Source organism: Rhincodon typus, chromosome 14, assembly GCF_021869965.1.
Source record: "Rhincodon typus isolate 14 chromosome 14, sRhiTyp1.1, whole genome shotgun sequence".
Classification (NCBI taxonomy): domain Eukaryota; kingdom Metazoa; phylum Chordata; class Chondrichthyes; order Orectolobiformes; family Rhincodontidae; genus Rhincodon; species Rhincodon typus.
Genome location: NC_063345.1, coordinates 68,832,574 through 68,845,728, shown reverse-complemented (window position 1 = coordinate 68,845,728; position 13,155 = coordinate 68,832,574). Strand labels below are relative to the sequence as shown.

The following is a 13,155-nucleotide window of genomic DNA, read 5'->3' as shown; positions in this document are numbered from 1 at the left end:
CCTGGCTCACTACATTACCAGAGTTTGCACATGCAACATCTCTTAGGCCATGAGATTGATTTATGTGGCTGTATTTCAGCACAGTTTCAGCAAATATTTAAATAGACTATTACCACAGCTCCCAATATGATTAATAGCCCTCTGGTGCAGTGAGCACATTAGTCAAATACACCACCTTGTCACGTGACTTTATAAAAGTTTTGGCTGATCTACACGTTCACTGTTGTTTATACCTAAAACCCACTAAGTTCAAGTTACGTTTGATACAAATGTATTTTTTTTCAAATTTGTGTCAATCAGTCTGAACTTAATCCATCAGTGTACAGTGTTTAAAAACAAATTGACAATTGAATCAATATCAAATGAGGTTAGACTATCAGTAATTTACTCATCAATGCCTTGTTTGACTAAGATCTCAGTTAATCTTCAGGTATTTTGGCTTTTCATGTTGGGCATGTGTTTACGGATTTTCCTATCCCTTTTGTGCACTGGCCTTGATTAAATAGTGTTGACATTCCAGGCTGTTTCTCTGACAATTGTGCAGAATTCATTTCAATTTAAAAACTCTGCAGATGCTGAATGTGTCAGTATGTAGCAGGACTGGACAATATCCAGACTTGCGCCAATAAATGACAAGCAATGTTCACATCAAATAAGTGCCTGGTAATCAGCAGCTCCAACAATGGAGATTTTAATTAGCTCTATGTGACTTTCAATGACATATCATCACTGAATCCTTCACTTTCAGAGGGGTCACCATTGACCAGAGACTGAATTGGACCAGCTATATAAACACTGTGACTACAAAAGCAGGTCAGAGGCTGGGAATCCTACAGCAAGTAATTCACCACCTGGCTCCCCATAGCCTGTCTACATGGCACAAGTCAGAAGTGTGGTGGAATACTCCCCATTTTCCTGAACGGGTGCAGCTCCACCAATACTTAAGAAACTCAACACTATCCGGGACAAAGCAGCCCACTTGATAGGCACCACATTCACAAACATCCATTCCCTTCACCATTAGTGAATACTGACAGCTGTGTACCATCTACAAGACGCTCTGCAGCAACTCATCAAAATCTTTGTTGAATGAACCTTCAAATCAATGAGTTCCATCAGCTCAAAGGCCAAGATCAGCAGACACAAGATTATACCACCATCTGCAAGTCCCAACCCAAAGCACAGGCACCATCCTGACTTGGAAATATATCATTGCAGCCTCATTCTCACTGAGTCACAGTCCTTGAACTATCCGACTTACAACACATGGAGTGCAGCGGTTCAAGAAGGCCCACTACCATCTCCTCAAGAACACCTGAGGAACGACAAAACTAATGTCTTTCTGCCAGCCATAGCCATATCATGACAATGCCTATGGCCATGAGATCTCCCCATGAATTCATCAGCACCCTGGGTGCTTTGAGCACTCCACATGGCAGGAAGTGCCCCATTCTCACCACACTTCGGCTATGTCAAGTAAAACATCAAGTTATGGTTTCTGCATTCTGATTCTGCCCCTGCTGATGTTCACTGCTAGACAGACAGATGTCAACCTACACAAATTGTTCAACTCAGCTAGAACTCTATTCATTGACCTTCCATTTCATTCCTCATGGAAAACTCCCGGAAAGAAATGAGCAGAACTGCAGGGTAGCTGCTTGGGACAGTACAACGTTATATTAATCAATGCAAGAAAGCTTAAAAGAATCAAAGGGCAGCTTTCTGGAATTTGCTGTCTCATGCAGAGAGACATGCACAAAGCTATCACAATATTCTGTCCTTATCCAGGATACCCAGTCCCCGAGACTCCCCTGTCTGCAACTCACCCACAGTTTCTCTCAGTCTGAAACACCACCCACAGTCTCCCCCTGTCTGAGACTCTACCCACAGTCTCCCTCTGTCTGAGATGCCACCCACAGTCTCCCCCTGTCTGGGACTCTGCCCACAGTCCTGTCTGTTTGAGACTCTACCCACAGTCTCCCTCTGTCTGAGACACCACTCATAATCTCTCCCTGTCTGAGACCCTACCCACAGCCTTCCCAGTCTGAGACTCCACCCACAGCCTTCTTTACATGTTTTGAATAGTTTTCTTTAGTATCTCCAGGCTAAGCATTCTGCTGCTATATCTCAGAACAGCTGGCTTTACAAGGTTACGTCTCCCCTCTGTCTCTATCCTGGAATAATGAACACTGCTGTCTAAAATAGTGTCTGTGACCTCTGCCTTTACCAACTCCTCTCTACTCCAATCTCTCTCTTTGCTCTGCTAATGCCAGAGTCATATCATCACCATCATTGGCATATTGTATTTGACTACACTGAGACCTCAGTGGAAGGGGTTGGGCTGCACAGGGACCCTGGCTTAGCCCTGGACCTGTTCACCAAAGACTGCTCTTACTGTGGTCATTTAAAGTCTGCCATTTAACTGATGGGGTTTATCACAGGAAATTGTTAGTGACTTCTTCTGTCTCCCATTCCTTGGTCCAAAAATTGTCTCCTGGCAGAATGAGTTCAGGAAGGTTGCTGTATAGCAGACACCGCAATGGAAGGTAGGTTGGAAAAGGCATGATGGAGGAATGGAGATACAGTATGCGTGGTTACAACTAGAATGTTGGTTTTCCTCAGTGAATTGGTGATGTATGTAGGTGTGATGTTAGTGAGGTCAGAAAACCAGGGGATTAGTGTAATAGCTTCCTGAAAAGGCTAGCTCTTTAAAGCGTCTGTTTTTTTTTTCTTTCATTTTTTAGGGATCACCACTGTGCTGACCATGACCACACTGAGCACTATTTCCAGAAAAGCATTGCCCAAGGTCTCCTATATCACTGCCATGGACCTGTTCGTGTCGGTCTGTTTCATCTTTGTCTTCGCAGCACTCATGGAGTACGCCACCCTCAACTATCTCGTAGGGACCAAGAGACCCAACCCCACAAAACGCAAACTCAAACCTGTACGTTCCTAATGACCTGCCGTCTGATTTCTTCAACATGCCCAAGCAGCATATTGTTGTCGAATTATTTCTGTCAGCAAGTGGATTGATAGATCTATACTTGAAGAACGCTTATGAATTGTGAGTGACCAAGTTAACTTTGGTTGGCCTGGGACTGGAAGATTCTGTGGCTGCAGATAGAACATATTCCAGTGTGCAGCTGTGCACACACTTATATGTTGATAAGCACACGTGGATAGACACAGACTGTGGATAGGCACACCCACACATGCACACTCACAGGCATGCACACACATACACCCATTTACTGAAATTAGCTCACTGTCCTTTCAGGCAGCACTTTCCAGATCACAACGTGTAGTCTAAGAAAAAAAATTCCTTATTCCCATCGTCCATTTATTTTTTGACAATTATCTTAATGTAGTGTCCTTTTCTTATTGAAATTCCTACCATTCAAATCAGTTTCTCGTTATTCAGTCTGTCTAGTCTTCTATTAATTTCCTCAACCTATCCCTGCTGTAAGGAGAACATGCAGCTTCTGTATACTATCCACATCACTCAAATTCCTCGTTTCAGTAAATCTCTTCTGCACCTTTTTCTAAAGCACTTCCTAAAGTGTTCTATCTGGAATTCAACAAATTATTGCAGCTGAGAGTAAAGGTAAAGTTGCCATCGTCTTACCAGACCATAAGGCTGCTGTCTCATTAGAGAGTGGTGGGTTAACCTGAGGCAAGGGGATAGGTTGAGAAGGAGAGTCTTTCATGGTAACCTGAAATTGCTAGTACAGAAATTGAAACCACACTTTTGGCATTACTCAACATTGCAAACCAGCTATCCAGCTGTCTGAGCTAACCAGCTCAAGGTGAATGAGTACACTATTTAGGTTTTACATAGGATCCTTGGTTTTATGCTGTATGTGTTTATGTTTTACACTCTGCTAATAACACCAAAGATCCTATAGGCCTTTACAACAAGTTTCTCAGCTTGTGCATCTCATGTATATGATCTCCCAATCTCTCCGTTCCTGTTACCTTTTTAAAATTGTATTCTTTCATTTATATTGCCTCTGCTCATTCTAAGATGCATCACTTCATACTTCTGTATGCTAAATTTAATTTTTTTAGTCTGTTCCTATCCTCCTCACTGTTTACTACAATTTGTAGTTTGTATCGAGCAAATTTGTGCCTTGTACCCCCAAGCCCACGCCATTTAATGTGCATCAAAAAGAGTAACTGAACCTTGTATAGACCCCTGAGGGACATCCCCATACACTTCCATCTTGTGTTAGAAACAGCCTTTCACCATTACTTGAATAAAAGGAGAATGGGTTCTGAAGAAGAGTAATACCAGACTCAAAATGTTAACTCTGTTTCTTCCTCTACAGATGCTGGGTTTCTCCAGCATTCTCTGTGTTTGCTTCACCATTACTTTCTGTTTGTGTCTCTTAGACAAATTTAAGTTCATGCAGCCACTGTGCCTTTGAAATCCTGTGTTTCAATTTTGCTAACAGGTTTATTCTGTGACATTTTCTCAGACATTTATTGAAAATCCACAAAAACAACATGAACCGCAATGCATTTATCAACCATCTGGTGACTTTATTAAAGAACTCAATCATGTTTGTCAAACACTATTTACCCTTAACTAGTCCATTTTCACCATCATATATTAATCTGCAGTTTTCCAGGGAGCAGTTAAGTTTGTCTTTGATTGTTGCCCTTAACAATTTGCCCACCATTCAATATTTGACCTTTTGATCTGTCGTTACCACAAATGTCCCTTCCATTTTTCAACTGGAGGAAGTATCAACGGTCCTCTGGTCCTCTTTTACTGCACACTTATATTTTTCTGCATGGGATGTGGCCACTGCTAGGAAGATTAGCATTTACTGCCTATCCCTAAATACCTTGAGGGGGCAAGGGCGAGCCACCTTCTTGAACAACTGCAGGATGTACAACAATTCTTTTTCAAGGTAGTTTAATAAAACTGAATGGTTTGCTAGGCCATTTCAGAGGGTATTTAAGGGTCAGCCATGTTACTGTGGATTAGGGTCAAGTGGAGGTCTGACTAGATGAAGACACAAGATTTTCTTCCTTAAAGCACCTTGGTGAATCAGATGAGTTTCAATGATAACCCAATGTTTCATGACTACTATCAGTAGCAGCACGATTGATGTCAACCATGGTTGAGTTTATAGCACGTGTACGTCTGAGTTAGAACATTGTGTGATCATCACCCCTGGAGGATCTGACTGTTCCATTCCAGTCTTCCACTCCGTGCAGTATTGTGGGAGTATGTTATTGTGCTGTTCTTTCTGGATGAGATATTAAAGTCCTCTTGCCTTCTCAACTGGATTTGGCAATGTTCTGAGCGAGAGCAGGAGATTTATCCCTGATGTACTGGCCAACAGCTATCCTGTAATCAACAATAATGAAACTAATGATCTAGTTATCATCACATTGGTGGGACCTTGTGTTCAAATTGGCTGTATGACCATAAGTCAAAAAGAAACTTTGGCATATCAAGTGGACATGTAAGACTCTATATTAATGCAAGTCTTTATTGAGTTACTAATCCTGCCTTTTTGATTGCAAATTTATTCAATTCATTCAATTTAAATTCCTGGAATAGCACACAGAGATTCGAGCTTGTGTTTCTGCAACATGAGCCCAGACCCCAGCATTGCTAGAATATTAACATAACCCTTCCCCTAATAGAGTCATAGAATTCCTACAGTTTGGGGGCAGTCTATTTGGTACATTGAGTGTCACCAACCCTCCGAAAAGCATCCCACCCAGCCACAGCCCCCTACCCTATCTCTGGAACCTGCGATTCCCATGGCAAATCCAGCTAACATGCACATCTTTGGACTGTGGGAGGTAACTGCAGCACCTGGAGGAAACCCACGCAGACACAGGGAGAATGTAATTCCACACAGACAGCAGCCTGAGGCTGGAATCAAAACTGGGTCCCTGGCACTGTGAGGCAGCGACGCTAACCACTGCGCCACCGTGCCCCCTAAAACCATCATTAGGAGAGGATTGGACAATGGTGATCACAGTCTCGCCCCCAGGTATGCCCAATCTTCCCTCAGGAGCCCAGGAAAGTGTCTGGATGATAGAGCTCTTCGAATTTGAATGTATTGGATCTTTTAAGTACCTCCTCTTTGTCTGTTTTTGTCCATCAGTTTCTATTTTAATGGCTCCTTTACTGTGACCCAGGCAACATCTTCCTGCCTAGTGACATCAGATGGAAAATATTCATTCAGCACTTCAGGCATCGTCTACCTCCACATTCCCGTCATTCTTTAATGCCATATTCCTTTACTAATTATATGTTTTCAAAAAAATTCAATGTCACCAATCATTCATTCTCATAGGCTTTCTCTGTACTCTTTTCCCCTTTATATTTCTTTTCCCAGTTCTGCCTTCCTGGATCTTGCTTGACCAGTCCACCTTTGTGTGTGAAAAAGTATGGAATATCTCAATAAAAAGGAGTGTGGAAAGGGATTCAGTTGCTGGATCGATGTCAGGACCAACCACATTAAGGATCAGCAAGGCCGCCTATGTGTGGAACCACAGGAGATGGGGGAAATACTAAACAAGTACTTTGCATCAGTGTTTACTGTGGAGAAGGATATGGAAGATAGAGAACATGGGAAAATAAATAGCAACATTTTGAAAAATGCCCATATTACAGAGGAGGAACTGCTGGCCATCTTAAAACACATAAAGGTGGATAAATAAAAACCAAAAGAACTGCAGATGCTGTAAATCAGGAACAAAAACAAAGTTGCTGGAAAAGCTCAGCAGGTCTGGCAGCATCTGTGAAGGAGAAAACAGAGTTAACGTTTCGGGTCCGGTGACCCTTCCTCAGTTCCTCAGAAACTTGAAAGGGTTCAGAAAAGATTTACAAGGATGATGCCAGGCTTGGAGGGTTTGAGTTATAGGAAGAGGCTGAACAGGCTGTGGCAATTTTCCCTAAAGCATCAGAAGCTGAGGGGTGACCATATAAAGGTTTATAAAATCGTTAGGGGCATGGATAGGGTGAATAGACAAGGTCTTCTCCCCAGGTTGGGGAAGCCCAAAACTAGAGGGCATAGGTTTAAGGTGAGCAGGAAAAGGTTTAAAAGAGACCTAAGGGACAATTTTTGCATCCAGAGGGTGGTACGTGTATGGAGTGAGTTGCCAGAGGAAGTAGTGGAGACTAGTACAATTGCAACATTTTAAAGGTATCTGGATGGGTATGTGATAGGAGCAATTTAGAGGGATATGGGCCAAATACTGGCAAATGGGACTAGTTTAGTTTAGGATATCCGTTTGGCATGAACAAGTCGGACAAAAGGTTCTGTTTCCATGCTGTACAGCTCTAAGACTCGATAAGGAAGGGAATGGGGCAGTTTCAGCTAACAGAGCATTAGCGGTTAGAGACTAAATATATAGGATTTCAGGGATAATCATCTTGGGATTACTACTGAGCCACCTAATCATGGGGATGGAGAAAAGCAGATCAGTAAACTGAATGTGTGGCTGAAAGACCAAGGTGGGAAAGAAGGAATTAATTTCAAAGGATGACTGTTGTAATTGGATAATTACTACCAGGACTAGACAAGGGCACAGTCTGAGCAGAGACGATAAGTAGAGCAGTAGTTACGATTTGTAAGAATTGGAGGAGAGGACGGATTTTTGTAAAGTAACATCACCATGAAGTTAATATAAATATGAGATAGGATTGATGGTCAGGTAATGGAAAAGAATTTAACATAGGATTTCAGGGAACAAGCAGAACTATGGAACATAAATAGACTTCAAATTATCAAATGTGTGGAACAATTAGTAAGCAACAAAATAAATTGCATTGCCTTGGAAACAAAACAGGAGAACTCAAGGCAATAATTCTCAGTGAAGAGCCAGATGTCCTCATGAATCATGGTTGCATAAAAAGCAGGAATGGTTATTCAATATTGCAGCATCTAACGTTTAGAAAGCTTAGCGAAAGGGAAAGGGTGATACTAATTACAGATAACATGATGATATTAGAGAAAGGGTCTTAGCTGATGTTAAGATTGACACAGAAGGCCTATGGAATACAATGAAGAATAAGAAACCATGCAAAGCAGAAAATTAATTTGGAGCTTTAGTAATAGTCTTTCTCATTCTTTGTTTCTCTGTAACTTGTGGAGTTCGTGTTTTGTAAATGTAGAATTTCAAATACAGAGTAGCCTTCACTTTAGTGGAAAAACTACTGAAGCAATAAAGAAACAGACCACAGGTGGAATCAAACATCAGACACACAGTAACATTCACAGGACAGGCAACATTGGATGGAGGAATTGTCCCCATGGCACATTTCTTTGTGTGTCTATATGCAGCTAATAGAGTTAGACAAAACAACACATCTGACAAAGCTATCTTTGTTAACTGATAATGGCTTAATTCTATATATCACCTAACAGTGAACATGGAGGGGGAAACTACGTAGAAAACTTCATTAGATGACTAACAGAACTTTGCCTGATAATCGTGGGATATTTCAACTACATACAAAGAGACTGACAAGAAGTGAGAAGGAAAGGGGAAGCAGGAATAAAATTCCAGTGTGTTCAATTTTACCAAGCACATAAGACATCTAAGAGAACTGTAGGGATTCTACAAAACTATTCTCTCTCAGATAGGCCAATGGGTTGAGGAATGGCAGATGGAATTTAATTTAGATAAATGTGAGGTGCTGCATTTTGGAAAGGTAAATTAGGGCAGGATTTATACAGCAGTGCAGGTTCATAGTTTCTTGAAAGTAGAGTCACAGGTAAACAGTATAGTGAAAAAAGCTGAAAGAACTGAGGATGCTGTAAATGAGGAACGAAACAAAGTTGCTGGAAAATCTCAGCAGGTCTGGCGGCATCTGTGAAGGAAAAAACAGAGTTAACGTTTTGGATCCGATGACCCTTCCTCAGTTCTGGTGGAGGTTGGGGGAGCCCAAAACTAGAGGGCATAGGTTGAAGGTGATAGGGGAAAGATTTAAAGGGACCTAAGTGGCAACTTTTTCACGCAGAGGTTGGTGCATGTATGAAATCAACTGCCAGAGAAACTGGTGGAGGCTAGTACAATTATAACATTTAAAAGGCATCTGGATGGGTATATGAATAGGTGAGGTTTAGAGGGATATGGGCCAAATGCTGGCAAATGGGACTGAATTAATTTAGGATATCTGGTTGGCATGGATGAGTTAGACCGAAGGGCCTGTTTCCATGCTGTATAGCTCTATGCCTCTATGATTGTTGGAAAAGACCATCTGGTTCACTAATCTCCTTTAGGGAAGGATACTGCCATCCATACCTGATCTGTGACTCCAGACCCACAGCAATATAGTTGACTCTTAACTGCCCTCTGGGCAATTAAGAAAGGGCAATAAATATCAGCCTCAACCCATGAATGAATAAGAAAACCTATGAATTAATTCAAAAAGAATTTTAACACATAACTAGAAAGAAAAGGTATACACCAAATACATGGATAATAAAAGTGAGGGTGACAAAGTGAACACGAAGCAGGAAATAAACAAAACATTGAGTAGGAAAGCAAAAAAATAAACTAGGAAATAAATTATCAAGCAACATAAAAATGAATAATATTCTACAGTCACATAAATAACACATGAAAAGAACTAAATTAGCATTACGCTCACTTAGGAAGAAACATGTTACCATTGCAGGAACTGACAGCAAAAAAGGATGAAAAATAGATCCACAACTTTGCCACAGGATTTACCTAAGTGATTTACGGGGAGGACATGCTGCTAGGCAAAGAAATATTTTTAAAAAACGAGATAAAAGTGTTTAAGATAGAATTGGAGAAACTAAATTATAATTGAACACGATAAAATCCTGGATAGATTGTATTAAAATTGGAGTCATTGAGCTCAGTTGGATAGATGATTACAGAGCAAACAGAAACAAAGTTGCTGGAAAAGCTTAGCAGGCCTGGCAGCATCTGTGGAGGAGAAAACAGAGTTAACGTTTCGGGTCCGGTGACCCTTCCTCAGAACTCATTACAGAGCGATGTACAGTTATGCTAATAATGTGGTTTGTTCCCTGTAACCACTGTGGTAGATCATGATGGACTGTTTCCTTACCTTGCCCCATAACTGATGTGGAGTGATGCCCCTTAAACTGTACAAGTGCTTGCCTCCCGCTAATGGGCAGAGATAACAATAGCCTTTTATGGATCATAGCTGATTACCTGGCAAGAGAAGCAGAAATAGTCCTACATCTTTATTAAAAGAATTCAAAAAATTAACAGTGCCCAATATTGTCATGCTACTAACATGATTCCTGTGTTTAAAAAGGGAGACAGAATTAGTCAAGGGAATTACCAAGCAGTTAACTTAGCACCTGCAGATGGGAATGATCATGAAATCCTTATTCAATGACTCAGGGAAGGTGTACTGTACTTTCAGAGGGTCAGTGCTGAGGGACTACCGCACTGTCAGAGGGTTAGTACTGAGGGAGTGCCACACTGTCTGATAGTCAGTACTGACGGAGTGTCGCACAGTCGGAAGGTCGGTACTGAGGGAGTGCTGCCCTGTCAGAGGGTCAGTACTGAGGGAGTGCCACACAGTCGGAACTTCAATACTGAGGGAGTGCTGCACTGTTGGAGGGTCAGTACTGAGGGAGTGCCACACTATCAGAAGGTCAGTACTAACGGAGTGCTGCACTGTCAGAGGGTCCATACTGAGAGAGTGCCGCACTGCCAGAGGGTCAGTACTGAAGGAGTGCTGCACTGTCAGAGGATTAGCACTGAGGGACTGATGCACAATCAAAGCGTCAGTGCTGAGAGAGTACAGATTGTCAGTACTGAGGGAGTGCAGCACTGTCAGAGTGTCAATACTGACAAAGTGCTGCACTGTCAGGTGGTCAGCACTGAGGGAGTGCTGCACTGTCATGGGAATAGGACTGAGGTACTATTCCCTTTTTGGAGGTGCTGTTTTTTCGTAAATCAGTGAGTTTCTTTCCCACCCTACCGTTCATACTGAAGACTTCATGGTACTATTAAGAGCTGAGGAATTCCTAGTTCCAGCTCCTGTCTTTGTCTCTGTGTTATCGTGCCTCATAAGCTTACAAACTCAACGGATGTGAGTTCTTTATTAAGGATCATGAAAAGTTAAGAAGTTGTGTATGGCTCTTGGTCACAAAACAAACTTCTAGAATCCAGTCTGGATAAATGTGATGCGATTCATTTTGGCGGGACAAACAAGTCAAGGGAATACATGATGAACGGTAGGATTCCAGGATGTACAGAGGATCAGAGGGACTTTGATATGCATGTACACTGTCAGCGGGTCAGTCGTGAGGGAGTGCCGTACTGTTGGAGGGTCAGTACTGAGGGAGTGTGGCACTGTCAGAGGGTCAGTACTGAAGGAGTGAGGCACTGTTAGAGGGTCAGTACTAAAGGAGCGCTGCACTGTCAGAGGGTCAGTGATGAGGAGGTGCTGCACTGTTGGTGGGTTAGTACTGAGCGAGAGCCGCACTCAAGGTAACAGGACACATGGTTACATGGTTAGAAAGCATATTGTATACTTGTATTTATTAGTCAAGGCATAGAGTTTAAGACCATGGAGAAATTGTTGGAATTGTATAAAGTGTTGGTTTAGCCATTGCTAGAGTATTGTGTGCAGTTCTGGAATTCGCATTATATGAGAGATGTGATTGTACTGGAGATTTACCAGGATGTTGCCTGGGCTGGAGAGTTTCAGTTACGAAGAGAGATTGGACAGACAAGGGCTGTTTTTCTTAGAGCAAAGAAAATTGAGAGGGAACATGATTGTGTAGTATAAATTTATGAGGGCATAGATAGGAATAAACTTTTCTCCTTGGTGGAGGGATCAATGACCAGGGGTATAGATTTAAGGTGGAGACAGAAGGTTTAGGGGAGATATTAGGAAAAGTTTTTTTCACCCAGAGGGTGGTGAGAATCTGGGACTTATTGACTGTAAGGCTGGTTGAAACAGAAACCCTCATAACTTTTATGACGTATTTAGATGCACACTTGCAATGTCACTGCATACAAAGCTATGGTCAAAGTACTAGGGAATAGAATAGTTTAAGAAGTTGCTTATGACCAGAACAAACATGATGGGCTGAAGGACCATTCCTGTCCTGTATATCTCTATGACTCTATGATTCTAAATGAGCTCAGAGGTCCAGCTCATCACTATTTTTGTCACTTCTCACCTCTGCTGCCAGAAAATCCTTTGTTTCAGAAGATCAATCTTTTAACAGTTCCTAATTTCTAAATCTTTCCTAGTACAATACCTGCCCTGAGAATAGATGATCCCTTACTAGGCTCAAGTGACTGTAGTAGTTGTTCATGGTCCAGTTAGAGATACTAGGAGGACATTAATCTGAACTAAAATGGATTTGTGGACTTCATTACCACTGTTTGATCAAGCTAAAGCTTTATATTGGATCTTTGTGTCTATGTACAATGGCTCAATCACTGTCAGAATGTTGAACTCCTGACCTTTGAAACACTGGTCTAGAGGTAAGCTCCTGGTTGTGAGAGAGGCATGTTAAGAATTAAGAATTTGAGGAAGGGGAGGTGATTGTGAGTGCTATTGCATTGGAGGGTGAAGGTGTAGGGAGGGGGTTGATTATGAGTGCTATTGAGTTGGAGGGTAAGGATAAGAGGGATACACTCCCAATGGTCCTATCTTCACAAACGTAACCTCCTTTTTATTGTTGCTGGATTCTGCTGCATGCAGAAAGACATAAATCCAGCAAGAAGTTCACAAACTGGCCTTAGGCTTGACTTTTGCATATAAAAGGAATCATAGAATCTCTACAGTGTGGAAACAGGCCCTTTGGCCCAACAAGTCCACACCAACCCTCAGAGCATCCCACCCAGACCCATTCCCCTATAAACCCACCTAATCTACACACCCCTGGTCACTATGGGCAATTTAGCATCACCAATTCACCTAGCCTGCACATCTTTGGACTGAGGGAGGAAACCAGAGCACCCGGAGGAAATCCACGCAGACACAGGGAGAATGTGCGATCTCCACACAGACAGTTGCCTGAGGGTGCTGTGAGGCAGCAGTGCTAATCACTGAGGCACCGTTGGCATCTATTCAAGGGAACCTTAGAGAAACTTCAAAAATAGATCTAGCAAGTTTGATTGTATCAGAGATAGTAGGAACTGCAGATGCTGGAG

The 13,155-nt window shown here is 42.1% G+C and overlaps 1 protein-coding gene across 1 annotated transcript in view; it reads left to right on the top strand.

The window, feature by feature from the left end:
- The window catches only part of LOC109936967 (gamma-aminobutyric acid receptor subunit gamma-4-like), a 107,177-nt gene that overhangs the window by 92,179 nt on the left and 1,843 nt on the right, over window positions 1-13,155 (top strand). The window contains exon 6 of the mRNA XM_048604863.1: window positions 2,745-2,944. Coding sequence (XP_048460820.1) covers window positions 2,745-2,944 — 200 coding nt within the window. The remainder of the gene's footprint in view (window positions 1-2,744; window positions 2,945-13,155) is intronic.